General features: G+C 42.9%; 1 protein-coding gene across 1 annotated transcript in view; it reads left to right on the top strand.

The window, feature by feature from the left end:
* Positions 1-279: 279 nt before the first annotated feature.
* pacrg (PARK2 co-regulated) overlaps positions 280-23,963 on the top strand; it is an 84,745-nt gene continuing 61,061 nt past the window's right edge. The window contains exons 1-2 of the mRNA XM_068752268.1: positions 280-423; positions 12,585-12,719. Of these exons, the coding sequence (XP_068608369.1) occupies positions 355-423; positions 12,585-12,719 (204 nt within the window). The 5' untranslated portion in view covers positions 280-354. The remainder of the gene's footprint in view (positions 424-12,584; positions 12,720-23,963) is intronic.

The raw sequence follows: 23,963 nt of genomic DNA, 5'->3' as shown, positions 1-23,963 counted from the left end.
GAGATGGAAGTGGCTGTGGAGCAGAAATACACAAAAAGTCTTGCCATCGTGCGTACTGTCAAGCCATTTATTGAATCTCTGTTAAACTTGACGGGGACACAACATTGTACAGCTATAATCTCATATGCTTTTTTTATTTTTTATTATAAAAGCAATAACAGAATTCTTTACACACTCCTCATGACGCATGTTCTGACCTGGGATTGCGATGGCAACGGGGAAACACACGTCTCCGTCGAAACCAAACCGAAGCGTCTCAGATATCGCTCGACAGACACCACTTAAAAACGACGTACGTGTCGCGTGGAAAGCGAATATTGATCAATTCCGTTTCGATTCGATTCACCTGCGGACATGTCAAGAAAAAATACGGAACTGAGGGCGGAGGGCTTCACCGTTCGCTCCACAATGAAGAACTCTGTGGTGAGCGGCGTGGTTACTCTGCAGCGTGAAGCTAGCAAACGTTAGCTTTAGCAACATTCTGCACGTCGCTGATGGATTCCAGCGGGGGGTCGTGGGCTTTGTCGAATGCCAACTCGGTCGTAAATAACCCCGATATAAGTATATTACGCTGCGTAATGATACGGAAAATATCGGAGTAGAAAGAGAGAGCTTCCTCTCCGTGGACAACTTTGGGCGAGACGGCGGAAACTGCCGCACACTCGATTCGCTCGCTTTCCGGTATGTCGTAAAAACAATTTGTAAACAAACCGAAAACAGCTGAGTCTGGTCGTAAAGTCCCGAGAACGTCCCCTGTGGTCTGAAATATTGTATTGTTCCTGTGTTCTGAATAGATGTGTGTGCAGCTCTATTTGTCTTGGTTATTTTTGACACAAGTATGGGGATTTGAGTCTTTTGGAATTGTGAAAATTATTTCTAAATGCTTAAATAAACTTTTTAGAACCACTTTTAACACGGTAATGATATGAATGATATGATACTAAAATGATATTGAAACGAAATGCTCATGTCTTCTTTTATAACATGTTGATGGTATCACATTAATATCAGTGGGAAATAATTTATAAACTGATATTCTTATTGGGTAGTTGCAATTGGATGATAACTATTCATGACTTGAGTTTTGTATTTGTTTTCCGGCTATTTCTGAACTTATTTTGCAACTAAAAGATACTTCCTAGTCCTGGATTTGTAAAGTTGACATCCAGCTGAACTAGAGAATTAAAAACGTTCTGTCAAGACCTCCTTCGGAGACCCGTCCGGCCTGCATATTTTCTGTCATCCAATAGTAGAGAATGAATCAACTACAAATCTTATTAGCATAAAGCATCCAGCTGTATTTGCATTGATGGTGGTCCAGTCTTGAGCTGTATTCATGGTGCTGAAAAATGGCTTCTGCAAAGGGTTTTTGTTATTAGATCTGGTCTGCTTGTACTCGTCTTCAATCTGCAGAGCTGCACCGATCTGTTGACAACAGGAAATACTTGGGCATGAAACTGCTGCTGTTTTTCTACGACAGGGATTGCCTTGGGATGCAAAAGAGGCCGTCGGAGCTATCATTGACCTCATCCTCCTTCTTTGAAGGTCATAAACAAATCTTCTGTCAAGAGCTTTCACAGGGAAGGCTCCTGCAAAGCCCTTTAATATTCACTGTCTCCCCAGAGGATCTGATAGGTTTGATACATGGAGGATGCTCTAACACTGCGACTCTGCTGGCTAAATCCTCAACAAAAACCATTACAGTTTTTAGAGGTTTACTTCTGTGTGGCGCCTTATACATTTTCCTAACCCTGCTGTCGTTGCCGTACCGCTACAGTGAGGGTGGCTTTACGGAGAGCTGTGATTTGTCGGTAATAGCAAGGCCATTTCGAGCCACGGAAGGGTATCAGGGCTTGAATCATAGGCTTATTATGCTTTAAAGTATTTGTGGTCATAGAAATTGAACCAATAGCAAATACCCCCCCCCCCCCCAACACACACACTATCTTTTGAATGATTCATCACCCAGCATTTAAAGATGCTGCACCTGAATCTAGCAGGTCTGCTTGAATAAACCATCAGCAATTGCAAACTCATATGCAAGACACATGGCGTTGTCACCAATACACAACTAATCGGCGCCATTCAAACTATGGTTTCATTGTACCTGTGTTAGTCAAAAGGTTATACCCGGGTGAACCAGAAATCGAGAGTCAAAGGAATGAAAACCTTTTTTTCCTGATAACTGTCACAGCCTGTGTTTTTTCATGCATTAACCTCTCCTGCAATCAGTTCATTCCTGTCACCTGTGCTCCCGTCATCACCTGCAACTCATCTCCCATCAGCCTGTACTCTACTTACTCTCTGTTTATGCCACTCCTCACTGGCTCCCTGGTGGTACCGACTAATAAAGCTCACGTTCGGGTTCTCACCTGCCTTGGTCTGTGACAGGTAATATTATAACTACAGATAATTAATAATGATATCAGATGGCATTGGTCCAGGGTTAAGAACTTAGATAATGGGAATTAATTTGACATCGTCATGGCGACATCAGTTTTCACTCGAACCAGGCTGCAATTCTTAAACAGTATTAAATTTCAAAAAGTCTTCCCATGTGAGAACTTGAGAATATTTCTGAATGGCAGGAAGGGGCTTCATTTAATTTACAGACTCCTGAGGAAGTAGAATCTGTTACCTGAGATCGTCATCATGTGCCGTGTGGGTATCATAACACATCTTGCAACCATTTTCTCATTTTATGCTTTGACAAAGACGGCCTCTGATGATATTTTCAAGGTATTAAGTAGGAGAGACGATGACTGTAGTCTGTGTAGGATCAGTAGTCTTTTGTGCTGTACGCTGCACGTGGAATCCACAACAGGAGTACATGGATGTGGATCCCTTTCAGACAGTGTATTGCACAGTTCATCTGAGGGGGCAAATCAATACAAACTATACCTGATCCCAACCTCAACTTTCATGTGGTGAGATTTTGAAGATTGCACAGCTGATGGACTGGTGTTATGACAGCATGCTCCCCTCATTTACTGTTTGCGTTGTCTCTGGGATAAAAATTGAGCTGGCAAACGCCCGCTACAACCCCACCAAACACATTTCCACCCGCACCACTGTCATCCCTGGCTCACCCCACTAACCCCGGGGGGCAGATGGAGACTCCATGCTTTCAGACGTGACCTCCATATCTTATTTCATTCTTCCCCATAGCATCATCATTATATAATTGAACCGATGTGTCAACTCCACATGCTGTCTCCCTCTCTGTCCTTATCTTTCTCTGTCCTTCGCGCTCTCTTTCTGTACAGAACCCTCTTTCAACCATGTTTTGCTCAGACTGTCTGAGAGTCATTGGTCTTTATCTCTATCCACATCACAAAATACACCATCTATTAAAATTAAACACGTTTCAGTGATCAGTTAATCCTTTAATGGTATAATTTACGAAAAAAATGGTTTTACCATTAATACAGATTATTAGTACTTTTTCTTTTTTAAATTATAGCTTCTTTTAAAATGATTTATTAATGTTCTCTATCCATTGAAACACTTAAGTATTGAGAAATCACCACAAACTGCAAGGATAAAAGGTTTGCTATAGAAATGAGGCCATTGACGGTTATAATGGATAGCAGGCAGTTGTTGATGGAGATTGAATCCTTGAAAGCTTTTAAGGAGATCAATCCGTCTATTTATTACTTTCACTCGCAGTCAAAATTATTCTTTCCCATTCCTCCAAACACATTTGCCTGACACAGGAACTAATAATGTACCCAGATGCATAAATTGGTCATGAAGAAGTCTGGAATATTCACTCTTTGTGTTGCACTTGAATCGCACACATGCATGTTATGATTTGTTGTCCAGTGCCACGCTGTAGTGTACTCTCTTCTAGCCCTCCTCCAATGGCATTTTCCAACATGCAAACAAACTATCCTAAAACTGCTTTTCCAAACCCGTCTTTGCTCCTGCTTCATCACAAGAGGCCTCTAGTCCATCCTGGTATATCGCTATTGTTTGAGGAAGAATTGAGTCACGGTAAAACAGGTTAAATTTGCTCTAAAGGCCTCCTGCCATTTCCATTACTATCGACCAATCCCAAAGCCTAAAGGTATGATTGGATGCAGCATTGGCTGACTTGAAAATCATATGGTTTCCTCCCAAAATTTGGACTTTGTTGACTTTGGCTGCTCAGTCTGTACTTTAAACGCATTGGAAAATGACTGAACCAAATTGAAGCACAATTTGAGCCTTTAAAAAACATTCTGTGAAAGGAATCGCAGGAATCGAGTTAGTATTGGGTATTGGTACTCAGTACCTCTGATACTGAATACCAACACCCAGCAGTAATGAACAACAACGTAGGGATACTTTAATTGCATGCTTGATTTCACATGGCTGTCGGCATATTAAAAGTATAATTGAACATTAGGACATATTTTATCGTTACTAGTTAACATCCCCTTACTCACATTAAACAGCAAGTTTCCTGTAAATAATTGGGAATGGCCATAAAATAAATTTGCTTGTTATTTTACTCCATTGGATTCCCAGAAAATGGAATTTGGAAGGAAAATGGAAGCTTTATTGTATAATATCCATCCATCTTCAAAAACACCAAAAACGAAACCAAACTTGTTGAATGTTTAAAAAAGAGAAAAGGGAAACAGTTCTTTACAATCTTGACAACTCTATACATGTTGTTGAAATGGAGATATCAATTGAGAAAAATTACAATTTCCTGTCAGCTGATGTGTTTTCAGACCATTTTATTTTACTAGCTGTCAAGCTCATTTCATTTAAGTATGCCACAAATAAAATGCGAGACAGTTCCGCATGTATTAATAATTGGCAGCCTACTCGTCACATTGGGATAAACGTTGTTGTTTTTGCATTTCTCTAAGTGAAATAATCTTGATGAGAATCTAGAAGTAGATTGCGTAGCTGTAAATTCTGATGTCGCTGCAAATAAACATAAGAACAGTCTTTCAGTATTTAAAGTGTTTGTCATTAAGGAACTGAAACCTGTTACAAATAATTCACGCTGCCCTGATGTCCTCGGAAAAATGGAAAACTAAATGACGCAATTAAGTATATTAAATTAACGGAGCATTAGTCATTTATTCATCCGTCCTTCGTCACATTACCCTGACTTGTCCTTGCTCGAAGAGATCAGGTCGTTCTTGATTGCCCGTGTTATCCACTTCTCTACAGGGTCATATGTGGCAGCTCGCATACTGCTTACATCAACATAATAGGAGCCAGTAACAGAAAAATCTATTTATCTGACAGACAATGTTATTCCATTCTAATAAGGCAAAATAGTGGCCTTTATTTCACTGGCCCACACTGAAAATCCTTTAAAATCACCATCAGTGCAATAACACTAGTCTGACCTTTTTTGAAAATTGCTGACCAGCACAGACACCAAAATTGGCCGAATGCCCATAATCCCTCAAGGACAATAACCAAGTCCACGATGCCTTAGTAACTCAGTACATGGTAAATGCAGCCTTATAATAAATGTTAGGAAATATGTTTGTTGGAATAAAAACAAACAGTTTCTGTCTGAATATTAGAGTAACGTTTTCTCTGAAGAGAATAGAGTTCAGAGCAAAACTGCAGTTTTTCCATAATTCTGTACACTGTATTTACTATAATATACATTGCAGCCAACATCACAGATGAAGCGCCGGGTCTGTGGAGAATGTTAAGAAAGCAAAGCTGCAAAACCTCAGAGAATTGAAGCAGTGTATTTGTTCCCTTCAGAATTCCACTGAGGATTATTCTGCTATTTAGCAAATGTCTTGCATCAAAGTGGTCCCAGTTGAAGGTGTGCTGGAGGCAACGGCTCTGCTGCAGCAATCTGGTGAAGACAGGGACTAGGGAATGGCTGCAAGGCAAATTTACTCCGATACTGTCAGAAATGATCCACATCACTGCCTGGCATCCCTCTGCTGCAGCCACCTCTGCTCATTACCCGTGCCGCCCGGAAGCACCGAGCAAAAGTCTGCTAACGAGTGTTTGACCAACATGTTGTGCTGTAGGAGATGGAGACAGACAACCTATTTGTGTATCTCTCTCTCTGTCTCATTCTAACACACTCTTCTAGTTTTTTTTTTTTTGCTTCTCTCCTCCGTCTCCCTCCTACTCCTTTTAAGATGAGAGGAGAACAAAGGGAGAGAAAAAAGAAAAGCAATATACGTAACCTCTTGTCCCTAATCGCCCGAGCACGTCTGGCCTCAGATGTGGCTCTGCCTGCTTTTTGAAGGCCCTCGTCTCCCTTTGATTTCAGCCAAGTGGCTCAACACAGTGACAGATGCTCAACTTTCCACCTGTCACCCTGACACTCGTCTTTTTAGAGCTGGTGATTATAAGTGACTTTGTTTGGATTGTCTGTCCGGCTGTCTGAATAAGGTTGTGACATTGGCACTGATGTGAGAATGTAAGCGTCAGAGACAGATGAAGGAAAATCCCCTGACAAATAGACCCTACTGTTTTTGCTGCATCTTTACACGAACAGTTTAGACATTTAAGTTGATGCTCTGATCCTGAGAGATCTAATTATTAGTCTCAGGGTCACCGTCACATTACCTTGCAAACATTCCTCTGAGATGGGCCACAAAGACATTTCAATCCAATGAGGGTTCTCCAAGCCTTGCTTTGCTTCTGAGAGGCGATTCATTGGTAGATGGAAGAATATTGGGGATTAAATATAATTTAATAATTTAAGCTTAAATAGACGTGTACTCATTTTATGATTGAAATGAATCTATTGTTTTTTAATTTCCAGACTGAACTTCGTAGGCCATATTTAACTTCATCTTCTTCTTAACTGCTTAAGTCTTAACAATAACTAATGGAATCCTTTTAATCATTGATTGGATGTGGCCTGTTTTTCTGAGATATTAACATCAACCGTAAGCTATTAACAATGAGAATAAAGACTGACTGACTACTATTGTAGCATTCCCTCACTTCACAATTGCTCATTTCATTTACGCAGCTCCTAGGCTTGTCGTTGCTGTTTTGGAACTGGCGTTTCAGTCCAATCTCTATGATGCATAGAGGATTAGATTGTAGGTGCGTGGTGAAGGCAAGAGTGATTTTCATACAGATCCTGCTCACTGAACAAAAGCTCGGGGTGGCGGACACAAAGTGATTTGAGCATGTCTTTGCTTTAACTCGTACTTGTTTGCTTGCTTTGTGGCTGTGGGAATGTGTGTGCCTCCCTGTGGCTAAACTAAAATTGTCTCCTCTCTGTCTGACAGATCTGCTGTAGCATGTACAACGTGAGATTTGAGGCATTGCAGAAGTTGCTTTTTAGCTTGGGACAAAAGAAAAAATCGTTTTTCCTCTCAAGCTAATCTATCAGTCAGAACGTTATCCTCAAAGGAGTTCTCAGTTACGGGTTCATGTGTGTAAATCTCCTGTCTAAAATCTCTGCTGGGAGCTTCCCTTAGTGCAGTCAACACATTTTGGATTAGGAGAATAGGTAAAATAAAACATATGTGTTTGTCTTCTGTCACTTGTGGCACATGCTGAGTCATGTAGACTGTGCAACGGGACGCTCAGTGCAGGGATATAGCCCTCAGTGTGCTTCCCCTCATTTTAATTTATGTAAAGGTCAAATTAAAGATCGGGCCAGGAGTTGTTCTTTGCACCGTTTCTGTGTGAGCATCATTTTTAACAGATGGTCCCACAGGTATCCAGACTGATTTCCAGGAATAGAAGTCAGACTGAGCACGATAAGAGCAACGACCAGGGGTTCGTTTCCTAATGCATACTAATCACCTTGATAATGGTAATACCCCCCCGCCTATACCTCTTGCCATGTTCAGACTGCTTATCTGCTGATCAGATTGTGTGTGAGACTCAGATGCATTTTTGGGTGGTAGAGGGCGATGATGAAGACAGTCCTTCTCCCTCCTTTTCCATCATTGTTCCTGTCTGTGGAGAAATCAATGGCCTATACCGCTCCCTGTGTGTCCTCCTGCTATTCTTTACCCTGTGAGCTGGTGGCTGCCAAATCAAACCATCTCAAAGTGACACTGTTGTAAAGTGAATTGTAAATACGTTCACCGGCTGATCACTCTCGCCACATGGGTATAAGTGGACCTCACCGAGAAGATGAAAAATACTGAAGGCACGCTCACTCCTTCTCTTAACCTCCTTTTACCGTCCTCTTTCTTCCTTGCTCGGTTTTGCTGCTATCGTCACGCAGCAAACGCTTTCTTTCACATCCCATTAACATCTTCCCATGCCTCTGCGGTTCCTTTAAGTGATGGGGTTAAACTAGAGGAGATGGAAAACAATGGGACGCAATGCTCCAAGTTTCTTTTTGATGCTCTTTCACGTTAAACCTCTTGCACACCGTTCAACAGCAGATTGCTGTCAGCTGTTTCATCCTTGTGGCTTTTGTAGTCACACGAGGTGTGCAGTGTCGCCTTTGCCTCGTGGCATCGTCATTTTCCATGATAAACATCTCTGTCCTTGGGCTTGGTTGAAGCGAAAGCCTCTGACACAGTGACAACTGCAAAGCGCACATCTACGGTCCTGTGAGCTCTGAACAAAAGACTTTGTTACCTTTCATCAGTCTGTGGTTTCCCTCTCCAGTGAGAGCTCTTTATTCATTTGTTCTCATCCGACTTCTCCGCTCAGATCAAGGACAATTTCTGCTCATAATGAAATTTGCTCCCAGACTGATTGCTCTCTTGTTTGTTAGGTCACCAAACAGTAATGGAGTGCTACACAAATATAAAACAATTTAAGGAATGAGTAAGCAAATATATGCAGCCTTTCAGCCCTAAATACCTCCATTATGTTCTTCGTCTCGTGTTCATTGAGATGCATTTTGTGATAAAGCATGCTTCTCCAGCCATGCGGGCCTACGCCTGTGGCCTGATGTGCAAGCTGACCTTATCAAGAAAGCCTCGGCCTGTCGATTCCATCAACTGAGACTCACCCACCCCACTCTCCAACTGAGAAAAGCGAGCAAATGCAGAGAGCGAGGAAGCAATCGGATGACTTTCCTTTTCACTGTTACAGTAAGCAGCAGGTGATGGAACACAAATGTTGCACTAAAAATGCAGTGTAACAAAACGCAATTCCACCTTGACAAATAGGAGGCAGAAGGAGATGGATAAAAATGACGAGCAAGATTATCACGGACCTTATTTGAGGAAATGCAGCCGTGATGGCTTCTCACCAGACATCTGTCACCGATTGTTTTGGGGTGGCGGCATGGAGGCAGAGAGGTGGGGCGATGCGAGAGAGAGAGCGAGAGAGAGAGAGAGAGCGCACTGGAGCTGGAGGCCCAGGCCCGGTGATGGATCACCTACATGCTGCAGTGGCCCCGGCACGCTGAACTCACCCTCAGAATTGATGAGCCACACCTCTTGTTTCCCCCATCTCTCTGTTGCTGTCATATCTATTACTCCTCCATCACCCTCCTCCGTTCTCCATCCTCTTGATTTCATCGCCGTCTTCTTTCTCATTTCATTTTGTCCAGTCTGTTCTAGCTGTCTTTCTCTGGTCTAACTCCCCCCCCTCCACTTTTACCCCAACTCTTCACTCCATCTCTTTTAATTTCTGTTTTTCCATTTTCTTTCGTCGCACCTTTTGACTTCCTGCTCTAAAGAATCAGGTGGGGGAGCCATATCTCTAAGGGTGGAGGGAGCATCTCTTTTCCGTAGTGACACCTTTTTATAAATGACAGCTGCGCTGCTGGTGCTCAATCACCTCTGCGGGGGTTTGCCGATGGGAGGGGGGTTCAGCAAGAGCGCGAGTGCATGCATGGCTCATGTTGGTGTGCTATTGCCTCTCTGGGTCTGGCAGCAGTCGGGTTTACCGTGGAGCTAGTTGGACTGGACAACAGTATTAGGGAGGAAACAGATCTGGAGGCAGAGTAAAGGCGAAGGAGAGAAACGACAGCCCAGAGCCCCGTGTTACAGTACTGCCTTGTTATGACTCCCTGATGTGTGCACCAGGGGCACACGAAACAGACACTTCCTCCCTTTATTGCCTTACACCACCTCCATCTCTGCTCTGTAGTCTGTCGCCTCTCAGGCTTGCTTTATGGCCTCCACTGAGGTGTGTGATGTTATCTGCTTGTATATAGGTCTATGTTATAGTCTCTTTTTCACTGTCAGTGTTTGTGTTTACGCTGGGATTTTAGAACAGGGATGAATTTTTGATCGCACAGTCGGTGTGCTGCACAGCTTGCTTCCGCTTCTGCCACATGCAAGAAAAAAAACACCCGGTACCTCTGCGTATACGCTCACCAACAAACGCTGGTAGATTAGCGGATTACTGGATGTGTCTGGTGCATGAGCAGAGCCTAAAAATGATTTGATACGCGACGGAATCAGCAGTCGTGGAAACGGTGTTAACACAATTGCGTGCTCACCCATGCAAAATTGAAATTAGGGACATTATTGTCCACAACATGGATACTGTGTCCTTATTGGAATTCTGTTCCCTGCCCATGAATCAATGCAGTTTCTCAGAAGGCTACAAAACAGAAGAAAGACATGGTTTGTGTTCTGCTGCTCTAAAATGAAACATGTCAGTGACTTTTACTTTGGGATTCAACATAGACCTTTTTATCACGACTTGTCATCCTTAAGCTGCGCGGAAAACTGCATAGTGGAGGAACGGGCTTCTGTGTTCTGACTGCAGTTCATGCAAACCCTCAAGAAAATATACCATTGTGCCTGAATGCAGGGAGGTGGATGCTTGCCGCATCCATGAACGCTGTCTGTTGAAGTGACTGTCATGTCATCATTCCCGGCCATAAAAGCTGCTCAGCCAGTCAAAGCAGTCTGGGTTCATTTTCTCCATTGCTGCCCAGTCGGAGCTATTTTTAGCCTTCCTGTGCAGTGTGGCTCAACTGCTATCGTAGCTACCTGGTTATGAGGGCTTTATCGCTTCTGCGGGCTGGAGCAATGCTGATCTCCCAAGCTTTACAGCTTCCTCTAGCTACGGCTGCAAAAGGTCTTTTGGCATGGAAAAAAGAAATGTGTAGGCAGGACTATTGCATCTGATCTTAATTAAATAATATAAGGGATTTAATCCTTGTACCAATTTATACTTTGTGACCGATGAGATAAGACAGAAGCAATGATCTACAGCGGGAAACTAACACTTTTATACTATTTATAGCATTTGTAAGTCAAACAAATAATCAATTAATTAAATTCTAATGTGGGAAATTAAAAATCAAGAGCAATCTCTTCTTTAGAAGTGGACATAACTTTACATGACAGTGAATGAACAATGTATTTTCCTGCATATCATTCAACACACCACAGTCACTTAAATTATACAGAAAAATAATAGAGCCAAAATAAAAGATAGCAGCAGTTGTATAAATTCAAATTTGTTGTGATAAATGTGGATAATACAAGCTCCTTTTGTTGTGTTTTGCATGCAATGTTACTCAGACATTTTGCTCAGCAATCCTTTTCCTCCAGGTATGCAAACCTGTGCCGGTTAATTAAGAATAATATTATTCAGTATTCCCTATGTGACAGACAAATGCGCCAAACAGATTCACTTGAAATGACTGCGCTGCAATCTCGTGGTGCATTAGGGCTGTTTGAATGCAGAGCGTGTTTGCAGACACTCAAGAGTCCCTCATAATAGTTTCTCCTCTGTTCTTCTTCCTCTTGGGCCTGACTGTAGCGGCACCAGTTACACCCTGTTACACATAAAAATAAAAACATGTGTCTTTATTCCTTGGTGGGAGTTTTAGTTACATTTATAACTCTGAGCTTTTTTTGTTTATTCATGACTCCAGATAAGAAGAAAATGCACATGCTGTTTAGTAGCATCATAATAATACACTTAAACCCTTTGAAATCTTGTAGCACACCGATCGTGTGTGGGCCTGCCAAAGATAACACATCCCAGCCTTAACGTTGCTCAGCCTGTGGGCTGCTGCGGCGAAATGCTGTTACTCAGCTGGTGGTAATCTGAGGATTAATGACAGCAACTCATCTGCCAGTCATGCGGTCGCCCGACACAGATGGCAGAGAATGCACTCAAGGGACACGGACAGGGAAAAGATTTGCTCCAACGTTCTGTCATTCGCCCACTACAAAATGCTGTTGCAGGGATCTAATGTTTTCAGTCAATTACACAAGTAATACAGTCAAAGTCATTGTGAAAAAATATCTAAATATGCTAAAGAAATTGATCATCTTAATACAGTCAAAGTCATTGTGAAAAAATATCTAAATATGCTAAAGAAATTGATCATCTTCTGTTTGTGCCATCCATCTGTCAAACCATTATTCGTTTATTGACTGCCTCCAAAGCAACATTCTGCTGTCACCGATGCGATCGGCATCCTATTGATTTTCAGTGGCCACACAAATGCACTTATATTCAGTTTGGAGGTAAAGAAAAGATGATCCTAACCATAGCCTTTGCACTGCCTCTGGCTACACACACACACACACACACACACGCACACACTATCTGTGTTGTTTCTTCTTCAGAAGGCACGAGTCACCAGGAATTATTTCAAGGGAAAGGCAGTTTGGGAAATTAAATTCTTCTGGAAGAAAACAGTCATTTCTGATTTATAATTATAACCCCCCCCCTCCCCCGTGTCCAACCAGGTGGTGGGTCCCCCGGCTGCAGGTGCCTTTCGGGAGCGACCTACCAAAGCAACCAACTTCCGCAAGTTTTACGAACGTGGAGACTTTCCAATGGCATTGATGCATGACAGCAGAGGAAACCGCATTGCCTGGAAGGTAAGAGTGCTGCCCTTTGATAACCACTGCCTTTTCTTTCACACGCTATTAATAAATGGCCTTCGCTTCTAGATTTGCCATCAGGGGTTGTAGTTGTCGGTGCTCTCAAGTCTCAATACCCTGAAATAACCTTTAGGAACAAAGCTTCAGCTGCAGCAAAAACTATTGGGACCTAATTAAAAGCTTCCAGAGCAACAAAAAAAACCCCCAAACAAACAAATATAAGTCACTCACAGTCAGACGGAACTCTGGGATGATCCTTATACGCAACCGAATGTCTGAATTCATCCTTACTGTCAAGTAGCTGTGGTGGTTGAATTTGAAGACTTGGTGGTAGACAAACACAATTCATCATCGTCATTATCAAGTTGCTTGATGCCGATAATGACAGTTCCTCAGTTCCTCACGTCTCCACAGGTCCAGTGAGGGCTGTTATCCTGTAGGAGGCAGTGCAGATTAGCTCGCCTGAAGGCCCCACCTGCCTCATAGCGCCAGTCGCAGCCTCTATCAATCAAAAGCTCCACATAGTCGCAGTAAAACGCGGCGAGTATTTGTATATGCATTTGTGCTTGTCCTCTATGTGTGTGTATTTCAACACACAGGCCTCCACAGAACCATTAGGCTCCCGACTGCCTCAGTGTGTGGGATGGATCCATAATCACCACATTGCTTTTTTTATTTTTTTCCAGTTTCCATTATGCTGCTGGCTATTCTATAACTTTACAGCAACCCCTGCTAATGACATTTAATCACAGTAAACAAACGACAAATGAATCAAACAAATTTCCAATTTCCTCTCTTTTTCCTATTTCAAAGAGAAGTGTGTGTGTGTGTGTGTGTGTGTGTGTGTGTGTGTGTGTGTGTGTGTGTGTGTTCAAGCTTGCGTCTGTCTTCAGGTGGAAACATTCTAAAAGCTCCCTCTTTCTTACCGTGAAATATTTATGCTAAATATTTGTCTTTGAAAATTATCATGTGTTTCTTACAGGCTATTCAAAATCAGTTCACAAATGGGATGAGGTCTATTAAAGGATGGTACTTATTAATTTCCCTTTTTTATTTGTACACGTGATGATCTTTAAAAAACATCTTCAACAAAAGAGGAGCGTATGGTTCAAGCCCTTTGTGGTTCTATGGGATCGCCCTACAGCCCATGTGGAGATGAGCTTTTTTTCATCAGACTATGTACCGGTATTTATTTTTGTTCAAAGCGGTCCATGCAGAGATGTTAGGTACTTGCCATGTGCTTCGGTTGTATGGGTTTATATGGGCCTGCAGTGCAGCAGGGAGTGCAAACATGAGGGGGGTAGAGGGGGCTGCCATATGTTGACACTAAGAAGCCCTCAGGGCACAGGTTCTAGACTGTGGCTCAGGATCAGCCCCGGTCTGAGAGCTCAGTCCCCTAGCAAATAGAAAGTTGGAAAGAAAAATAAAGGGTGTGTTGATCTGGAGTACTTAAGCATACAGTGAGTGTGTGTGTGTGTGTGTGTGTGCGCACTGTATTAGTGTGTTAGTTTGACTGCCTGCTTTAATGAGAATTTGTATTCAAATCAGGAGTTCTCCCGATGATGGCAGTGCCCATGCATGTTTGTGCAGCAGCATGCAGCTGATAGAAGCCTGAACAGAATTACAGGCCTGATTGATTGATCGATCGATCATTACGACCACGTTCTGGTCCTGATGCACCCATCGTGGGAGAACACTGAGCACATCCAGAGTGAATGTAAAACGCTGGAGGATTTCCTGGGACTGTGTTGAATTGACTGTGCTGCTGAGTAATTGAGGAGATGCTAGCATGCAGCTTTAAATAGCCTTTGACGTGTTTTGTCAACGTATCATACATCGTTAGCAAATGCAATTTGTTAGCAGAAGCAAAGCGAAACCTTCATTAGTGAAATTTAAAACCAACATCCACCCGTGCCTCGGTTTAGGTGTGCCTTTTCATTCAATTTGATTTGCTCCGTCTCCTAATTTAACAGTTTGCACCCATCATACTGGTCATAATGACCATAAAAACTTTAGATGGAATTTTTCTTTTGTTTTGGAATATGTTCCACTATTATCTTATAGATTAGATTTGTTTCGCATGAGAAAATATTTGATTAAAACAAAATTATATATTTCTTATTCAAGAGATTGCACTACTATCGAGCATATATCATGGATAAATCAGACATTTACACTTCTGTAGGCTTTGCTGTCTGTTTCTTTATTTTTCATTTCCATTAATTAGCTTTACATCCACAGAATTACAATTACAAATAATTATATTATTTTCATGTAATTTTGGCATTTATTATAATACAAAATAACTACCAACAACACACACAGGAATGAATAATTGTATATGTTTTCTATTGCTTTTGTTTTACGTGCCGCTGTTCCATAGTGGACAATCTCTTCAGCAGCGGCGTGACTCCGGTAGGACCTGGAAGCGCTACTGAGCTGGCTGCATTGTGTCTCTTCAAAAAAAGATAAGTCAAAAAAAGTCAAAAATAGGTTATCTAGCTTTTCTCCATTCTGTGAAAAGGCTTGGTGGTCCAGCTAGAAACCTCTTGTGGTCTGGATGTGGCCCGTGGAGCACTAATTGGTGCCCCGTGCTCTGGATTAAGAGGAAGAATGTGTAGTACGCAAGTGTGGTCTAAATAACAACAAATTATCAGTCTAAGGACATCTGAGTGTCTGTACTTGTGTGCTGGTGTATGTGTTGCTTTATAGTGTGTGTTTGAGCCTATGCGCACAGAGAAAATGCAAGTGTGCTAAATGTCAAGGGCAAGTTGAAAAAGGAAAGGTTGTATCTGAAAGGTAATTTGGCTCTCCAGAGGTAAAAGCCTCAGCTGTAATGGCGCTCAGGTAAAAGCTTTACACGTATGGGGAACATGTGCTGCGGATAGATAAGAGGAGAGCAAGTTCCCATCCCTGTCTATGTCTATTTGTAATCCTGCGTGTTTGTGTGCTTGTGTGTGTGTGTGTGTGTGTGTGTGCATTTCTGTGTGTGTATTTGGGCCCTGCAATAAAGTAGAAGCCAAAGGCCTGGAACAGCTCCGTAATCTACTGTGGTCCTCAGTACCAAAAAAAAGGAGAGATAGCAAGAGAGGGGGAGACAAAACGAGGGGAGGAGAGAGACAGAGTCAGACAGAGAGGAGGGAGCGAAAGAGAGAGGCAGCTCCACAGGGACTCGGCAATCAGGAGACATGGCAGCCGCTTGGCTCTCAGTTATAATAGATGAGTCGAGGTCTTTTTGCGTTCCCTGTGGGCCTTGGTTTGGCTCTACAATCTCTACCCTCTGCCGTGTTATGCAGGACTACAGCCACACATCACGACGCACATCCTGCTCACATGTACTACACACACACACACACACCGCCTAAACAGCTGTATTTATTTCATTTAATTGATCAGCCATCCGCTTCATCTTGTCCCTTGATCCTCTGTTCATCTCTGTGTCTCCTGTACGCCTCAGGTTGTTGTTTTGTCCTCCTTTATAAATCCTGCCTGTCTGCTTCTGTCAGCTTCCATTCTTCCACCCCCCAACGGCTCATGTATTTAATTCCCCCCCCCCCCCTTGTCCTTATACCGGTTATGTCTTGGTGCAGAAGGAAAAGCCATTTAATAAAAATGTCAATGCAAACCTGATTTCTACTCGTCCACTGTCACTACACCGACCCGGCCATCAGAGGGGGCACATCGATGGGTTGGGGTAGAGTGGGGGGGTGCAATCAATTAATCTGATCAAGCGCTTTAGGAAATGGAGAGCGTAAGCGCTCCGAGGGGATGGATATCCATCTCCTTGGGATGATTGAATTACGCACAGAGTGAGAGTTGGAGAAGAGGGAGGGGCTGGAGAGATGAGGAGGTTAGGGTGACCGAGGATGAGAAAGCGTGTGCTTGAGAGACGCGACGGGAGTAAGCGCTGCTGGTATGAGAGGATGAAAGATTAAGAGATGGGGAAGGAAAAAGAGCAAACGCAAAAGAGTGGTGAAAGAGAGATGAGGTCATTGCAGGAACATCAATGAAGAGGAGCCCTATTTTTCCACACCTTATGGATGACAACCCCTTCTTTTGACAGCTATATTACACAGCATGGGTCCATCCCTTTGCTTTAGAGTTAATTCACAGCTGCTCTTAACAAAAGCCTCATTTATTTTATTCTTACAGTATTAGAATGGTCCAGTAGTATGAGGGATTCTATGGCAATGGCCTGTAGTAGAATAATGTCACAGTCTAAACTGAATATGTTATAATGTCATTCTACCTACCTTGATATCTTTTCTGCACAATCCTAGTCATAGTAAGATTAGTCATAGTAAATGAGAACCAGGAGCCACCTGAGGTGTTTCTGTCATCTTTTCTTTGGAGGTTATCTATAATGACCCCCCCCTCCCCAATGGAGTGGTTGCACCAGCCAACAACAGAGAAATGGTCACATTTTATTCATGTCTTAGAAATGTCATTATTTATGAAGGTATAGCCAAAGGCACATTACCATTACCATAGCACCTTCACAACATCTGCTTGACGGCTATGCCTCACCAAGTGAGTTTCTCCATTGTTTTGTTAAGTTGTACAATATTGTGCATCATATTGCGTAGAAATGCACCGCTCCTTTCAGATGCCACACTATTGCAGAAAATAGCCCATTCTTCTTCTGCTGAATGCAAGGCATTCTTTCCTTCCTAGCCTATGTGAATCTCTTTTCTGCTGTGAGCACTTGAGCTTTGTCGGGGAACTTTTGAATAGACAGAATAAAATGGGGTTAACCATGCGCTTTCTATGGCTGCATGTCTGAAAGCTGGATGCTCTGGGGGGATAGTTTTATGTCATAAGGAAAAAGATGAAACCCAATAAGAGGGGAGAATATGAACAAGTTCCCCCGGGCATTTCTGTGAGTGGAGAGAGAGGAAAAAAGGAAGGAGGTCAGATTAGAGAAGTGGAAAAAGCACCAAGCATTCTTGCTGAAAGAAGAAAGATGAGAAGAGAAGGATGAATGGAGAAAGGAGGTGGAAAGAAAAGGCTTCCAACAAACAACACTGGCTAGCCACCAAGGCCTGTATGGACTGCCTCCCTGGAGGAAGAGAATTGTGAAACGACTGCTGGGAAGGAGCCCGATGAGCGATGCCGCTGGTGCGACTGCAAGACTGCCGTTACTGTTGTAATGGAGACATCCAGCAGAGAGAGCTTGACTGCAGTTCTTGAACCGCTGCACCACCTGCCACCATCAGCCATTATGCAAAGCAGAGGAACACCACACGAAACTGATGATGGTTGGATCAGCCTGTGGGCCTTCCATTCTTGCTATGGTATGCAAAAGATAATTGCAAAAAATAGATTTTTTGAAAGAGAAAACGGAGAATCACTGGAGAAGCTTTTATTTTTGAAAATTAATCCCCAATATATATGGTCCTTTTCCTACCATCACACTGTTACTTCCTGCACTGATCTCCAAGCTCATGCAATTCCTCTGAAGATCCACGACTGTCGAGTGGAGCTGAGATGACCTCCAACCTCGGCTCCCCTGTGCAGATGGTGACTAAAACCAATGGACACATTCGCTCATAGGAAAACACTGGAGTGTGATTCCTTGTAGGCAGATGAAAAAAAATCTGTAGGCAGCTGGGAGTGAAAAAGTGAGCCCCAAGTTTAACATTTTAGAAAGACATTCTCTATTGACATAAATGCTGCAGCATTACCTATAGGCCTCCAGCTCCACCATGAGGAATCTGGGAGTTACGTTTGATCAGGATTTGTCCTTTAATTCCCAGACTAAAAAAAAATGATCGGACTGCCTTCTTTCATATGCATAATATCTCATAAATTCAGTACATTCTGTCTGAAACAAAGGGAGAAAAATTAGAAGTAATTCAGGAGTCGTGGAGGCTCTCTGTTCGCCATTTTTCTTTCACAGTTATTAATCCAATATTCATGGTATGATAATGATCACATTTTGTACCTCGTTATACCGTGACCTCCAATCCTCTGCGTATAACTAATTGCAATCTTTCTATTACAGCTGTTGAAGTTGTCGCTGTTCCTCAGTCCGTCTCTCCTTGGGACAACGTTTGTTGTGATTTGGCACGATATCAGAGGAACTGACTTGACTTGAAATCGCAGTGAAGCACAGGCAGGATTTTGTGGAAGGGGCTGCTAAATTAGACAGAGAACAAGACAAAGAGGGACGTGGCTCGTATCCAAAGGCTACAAATGATGTCCCTGAAGGCAGCACCTACTCCAGCCACCCCCTCCCTCCCACAAAATAAGCCAGGGTTCAATTGATTGGCAGTTGTATTTGGGGGGTCCAGCTCAAGATGGAGCCTTTAATTAACTTAATGGACCGAATGCAGCTGTGTGTGAACCAAGGAGGAATAGAAATAGATAGAGGGGAAAAGAAATGAAAGCTAGTATAACGAGTAAAGCAGGATTAATGGCAGACCACCTCTACTGTCAGTCAGGATGGACAGGACGGACCCAAGGAGCGATAAAGTTGGACTAATTGGGACAATGTCCTCTCCTGTTCCCTGCATCCTACACCAGTATTTACTTTCTTCACCGATGACCCTTTCATTTCAGAGACATTCTGCATGTTTCCTCGTCGTTTTCTGATTGAGGTCAACCACCAGCAGAGTTTGGTGTCTGTGTTGATCTCAGCGGGACATCTCTGGGAGCCCCATACGCTTCTTTGATCTATAGCAATCATCCCCGAAGTACCGAATCCCAGACTGCCCGACCCCGCTTTCTGTGCAGTGCTGACCGCCCTCCACTATCTACCCACCCAGAAACATTCTCATTCCTACCCACTCATCCATTATGTCAAAGGTTAATTGGTTTGGAAATGATTCCACTCATTCGGACCATTAATGCTGTTATCATGCTTTTATTTGAAAAGAAAGAAAAACGACCCCCCTCATGCACTCAAGCCTTATTTAAAATAAGGGGGGGGGGGGGAGAAACCAATTTAATCTTCTTTTTTTCTTGCTCTGGCCCAGGCTTGTCCCCACAAGTCTTTTCTTTTAAATTATGGCAGAATTTCATTACCTTGAAAGCTTTTCTGCCCCCTCCCTTTGCCCCCCTCCCTGCCGCCAATACTTTGAATGAATCAGGACTAATGTCTTTTTTGTAACCTCAAGGTTGGAATATTTGGATCCATGGAAGTGCTCAAGGGTCCCTGTGATTAATGCACTGTACAAAGTACCTTGAAAAAAATGCGGTGGCTGATGACTACAGAGTGATCAGTTGTACATACACACACACACACACACACACACACAGATATGCAGACGCACAACTGCATCTGTAGTTGTGGATAGAGGTGCCCCTGCCCTTGATGTAGATCATGGGAGACATTCATATTCAAAGGGTTACCTAGAGGCCCCCCTCAACACCGCTACACATTGCTTTGTTTCCCAATGGGTTTTTTTGGGGGGCTTTTCTCTCTGCCGCATGTTGCGTCTTTACTTAGACAAGCATTATTGGACACAAGCTGGTTATCACTTCCCTTAGAGCTGCTTAAAGAGTGATGGATTTTCATCGGTGCGTATCAGCCCCCATTAAAAACAAATGTCCAAGTGTTCTGCAGTGCAGCAATATCGGTTGTCATTTACTTATTGTTGCGATGAACTGGCGGCTTGTCCGGGGTGTCCCCTGCCTCTCGCCCATTGACTGCTGGGATTGGCTCCAGCTTGGCCTGCGACCCGATAACGGAATAAGCGGTTAGAAAATGAAATGAAATTTACTTATTGTATTGAACACCAGCAAATGAATGAATTACCTCTAAATGTATCCAGAATATAAAAAAACAACCCAGTGGTCGATTGCTATTGTGGTCTTGATGCTTTTTGCTGACACGGCAAGAATGTCTGATGATAATGCTGTCCATGCCCTATTGATCAGATACACAGAGGCCTCTGTATTGAGGTTGTTTGCAGAGCAGCAGATGCCATCTGCACATTTGTTAATTATTTACATTCAGTTCCACAAAACTGATCGATAGTTGATTGAGCCCAGAGCTGTTGGAGACAAAAACCTTCGAAACGAAGGGATACGGTTTAAATTCAGTCAGTATTATTTTCTCATCCTACATTAAGGTGTGTATTTTTGAAATTGTGTATGTTTATATAATTCAAATGGAAGAAAGCAGTACTGTACATTGAATGGTAGTTTCCAATCTCTTGCAGCAGTAATAATCCTACATGTTGATTTATGAAGGTAAAAATAATCGCTGTTCTCTTGATTGAAGTGCCATTTAGAGTAACAGGTGGTTGACTAGAAAATTGGCTTCTAAAAATAATTGATAATAATCACCTGGTTCACACATGGCAAAGGACAAAACACTGCTATTTTACAGAGTTTTTACCAATGATAAAAATTGTATTGGGGGTTCAGAAAAAATTGTTTATCGTTAAAAATAAAATGTGCTATTTGCAACATGCTGACAGACGCTGTGATGGCAAAATTGCAGCAATCATCGGTAAGCTGTTCCTGGACCATCATCTCTGATGATGAGGCTGAGACTGCAGCTCTGTCGGCCACAGACGAATCAGCTTCAGGGATGACTGAACAAACCAGCAGCAAAAACATCTAGACAACAGATTGAGTTCAATTCAAATTCTGTCAAATTCTGGACCTCCATCAAATCATGTGAATCAGTGACTTCAAAAAAGGTCTTTGCTACATAGTTTCTACTTTCCAAGATGTTTAGCAGGGAAGATATAAATGAGACCCTTGTGTATCTGAGTTTGTATTCATTCTGCATCTGTGTGTGCTTCTGTGTCTCCCTGAATGATTGAGTGACAGGAACAGATGAATATATGTAGTGTAGCGAGCCGACAGTTGACTAATCTGTGGAGGAACAGCTCGGAGGATGGATTGAATGCGCCTCGATCTAACTGTTAATGCGACGTGTCACTCGGTACTGTACATTATAAGGAGACACTCATTTCATTGTTTCTATTTCCATTTGCCAGTTTGAGCTGCAGATGTGCCATTGTTAACGTGGCAATGACTAATCTGCCTGGGCGTTCCACCGCCACACCTCGTATTGGTTTTGGTATTCGCTTATCTCGCTCCAGCCTGTCACTGATAAGAGAAAAGGAATCCAGGGAAGCGTATGCATGGGGGAGCTGGGAAAATAAGAAAAAGGGAAAGTAAAATAGTAGTTGTAAAATGGTGGCTATATCAGAGGTGTTTCTTTCAGTATGTGGTCCAACCCAGCCCAAATCATCCCAGTTGGATCCAGGCTGGGTGACTGTGAAGGTCAAGGCATCCTTCACTCGCCTTCTTTGTCAGATAACCCTTATGTTGCCTGGAACATAAGGGTTATCTGACACACCATCACACCTCCTGCTCTAATTCTCATGGTGGGAACCACAAATGCTTATTCTATATGTTCCCCTTCTCTGTTCTTCTGAAAGACACGGTCATAAGAAACAGTCTCGGGTTTAGGCCCATCATAACAAAGCACAGATGCACAGAAAAAGGAAGACCTAAAGACATGATAAAAGCGACTACATTGTCATTGTCTTATTTCACAGAGCAGATAAACAGGCTCAGATTTGCCCTCCTCTTTTAGGGCCTCAAGCTCGAACAAAGTCTTGAGAAAAAAATAATATATTGGGAACATCAATCCTTCAGCAGCTCAAGCAGGGTAGACACTTGTGCTTTGATTTGTGTAAGTGTGTGCAAATAAAGTGCATGCACGCACATTGCACAAAGCACCAGCCTATATTTCTCATCATAAAGAGGAAGGTTCTGTAATTTGTGTTCAGATGGATGAATAATGATAGAGGCACGCAGCATGGTACCGGCCATGACTCCATCTTCAATCTGAGCCTGACCTGACCCAGCAGTATTGCTAAATCTGACTAGTTACATGACGGGTGCTCTGGCTCGCCTCGCCTCGCTGAGACAACCTCTGGTCGCAATCTGGGTGTCTCTGTCAGCCGGAGAAGCCCCCAGAATCGCTGAGGTGGTGAATTTTCCTCTCCTCCCTCCTCAATCTCTTCCTTCCACAGATCAGCATTTTGTCTTTGCTGTAACACAGTCACGTTCCCATGGACCTGAGGCTTCGTCAACACATGAAATAGTAAACTTTAGATCCCCCCTTCCCCGCCCACCCCCCCAAAAAAATCACTTCCTTACTGCCAATTAGCAGCAATCCCACTTCACAGTGTTACATTAGTTGACCTGATGCTGATAAACTGAATACAACAGGAAGGAAGGAAAGAAAAGTTTGACAAGAAATAAGAGAATTATGCGAAAGTAAGAGAATAAAACACATACACACAGAGATACACACTAACACGCACGTACGCACACAAGGACTTGATTAAGTGGTCTTTTAAATGCGCGAGTGGGTGCAATTCAGCAGCTCTTTAGTCTCAGGAGGGCCTGTCTCAATTACCCTAATGAGTCAGAGTGACTCTGGCTTCATAGGAGGGCTGTGGGAGACGAGGAGCCCTGCAAGACCATGCGCGTGCGTGTGTGTGTGTGTGTGTGAGAGAGAGGGATGCAGGATGTGGATGCTCTGTAAAGTTAAATAAAGTGTGCTGGTTTCCCCAATGCTGCTGGTCTGACACAGTGACCTCCCACTGTGCACATCACTTTCTCATCTGGGCTGTCAGAGAACAGCCGTTAACCCCATTGTGCCCTGACCCTTAGCTTTGGCTAAACCAATACATATTTTCAATAAAGGCCTAGGAGGATGCTTTTGTCACAATATGCCAGCCTTCCTCATTCATTTTTTTTTTTTGCCTTCTCAAGAATATAATCATTTTGTACCCAGTAAAGAAAAGAGAAAAAATGCATTTGAAATGTCGCAATTTTCCTTGTGCAATGCCGTTGGCTTTCCTCTTCCTGACACAAGGTAATTGAAAGTGCCACTGCGCTGTTTATTAAACCAACAAACATGTCACAAACTACCGTGGAAGCTATCGGTACAGTGTGATCATCACTATTACTCCCCTGTATCCAGCTTTCCACTTCACATGACATTCTAGTTGCAATTCAGTGCAGCCACGCAACGCCCTGTGGCCTCTCAGAAATACGTCGCTGTAAGGGCACAAGACTTTCTATCTACTTTCACTTCTTCCCTGTATAGACATTGCATTCTGGTCATTTTATCTAACGTCTGTTTCAAGTACAATACAATATCCTTTACTGCATTTAAAGAGGATACCCATTCACATATATGCTCCCAAATGCTGGGCAGATTTTCCTGTGGATTTACCAGTGGACCTTATTTTTTTTTACATT

The sequence above is a fragment of the Brachionichthys hirsutus genome, chromosome 18 (genome assembly GCF_040956055.1).
Source record: "Brachionichthys hirsutus isolate HB-005 chromosome 18, CSIRO-AGI_Bhir_v1, whole genome shotgun sequence".
NCBI classification, from domain to species: Eukaryota; Metazoa; Chordata; class Actinopteri; order Lophiiformes; family Brachionichthyidae; genus Brachionichthys; species Brachionichthys hirsutus.
Note: the sequence above shows the minus strand (reverse complement) of the source record. Positions and strands in the feature narration are given on the sequence as shown.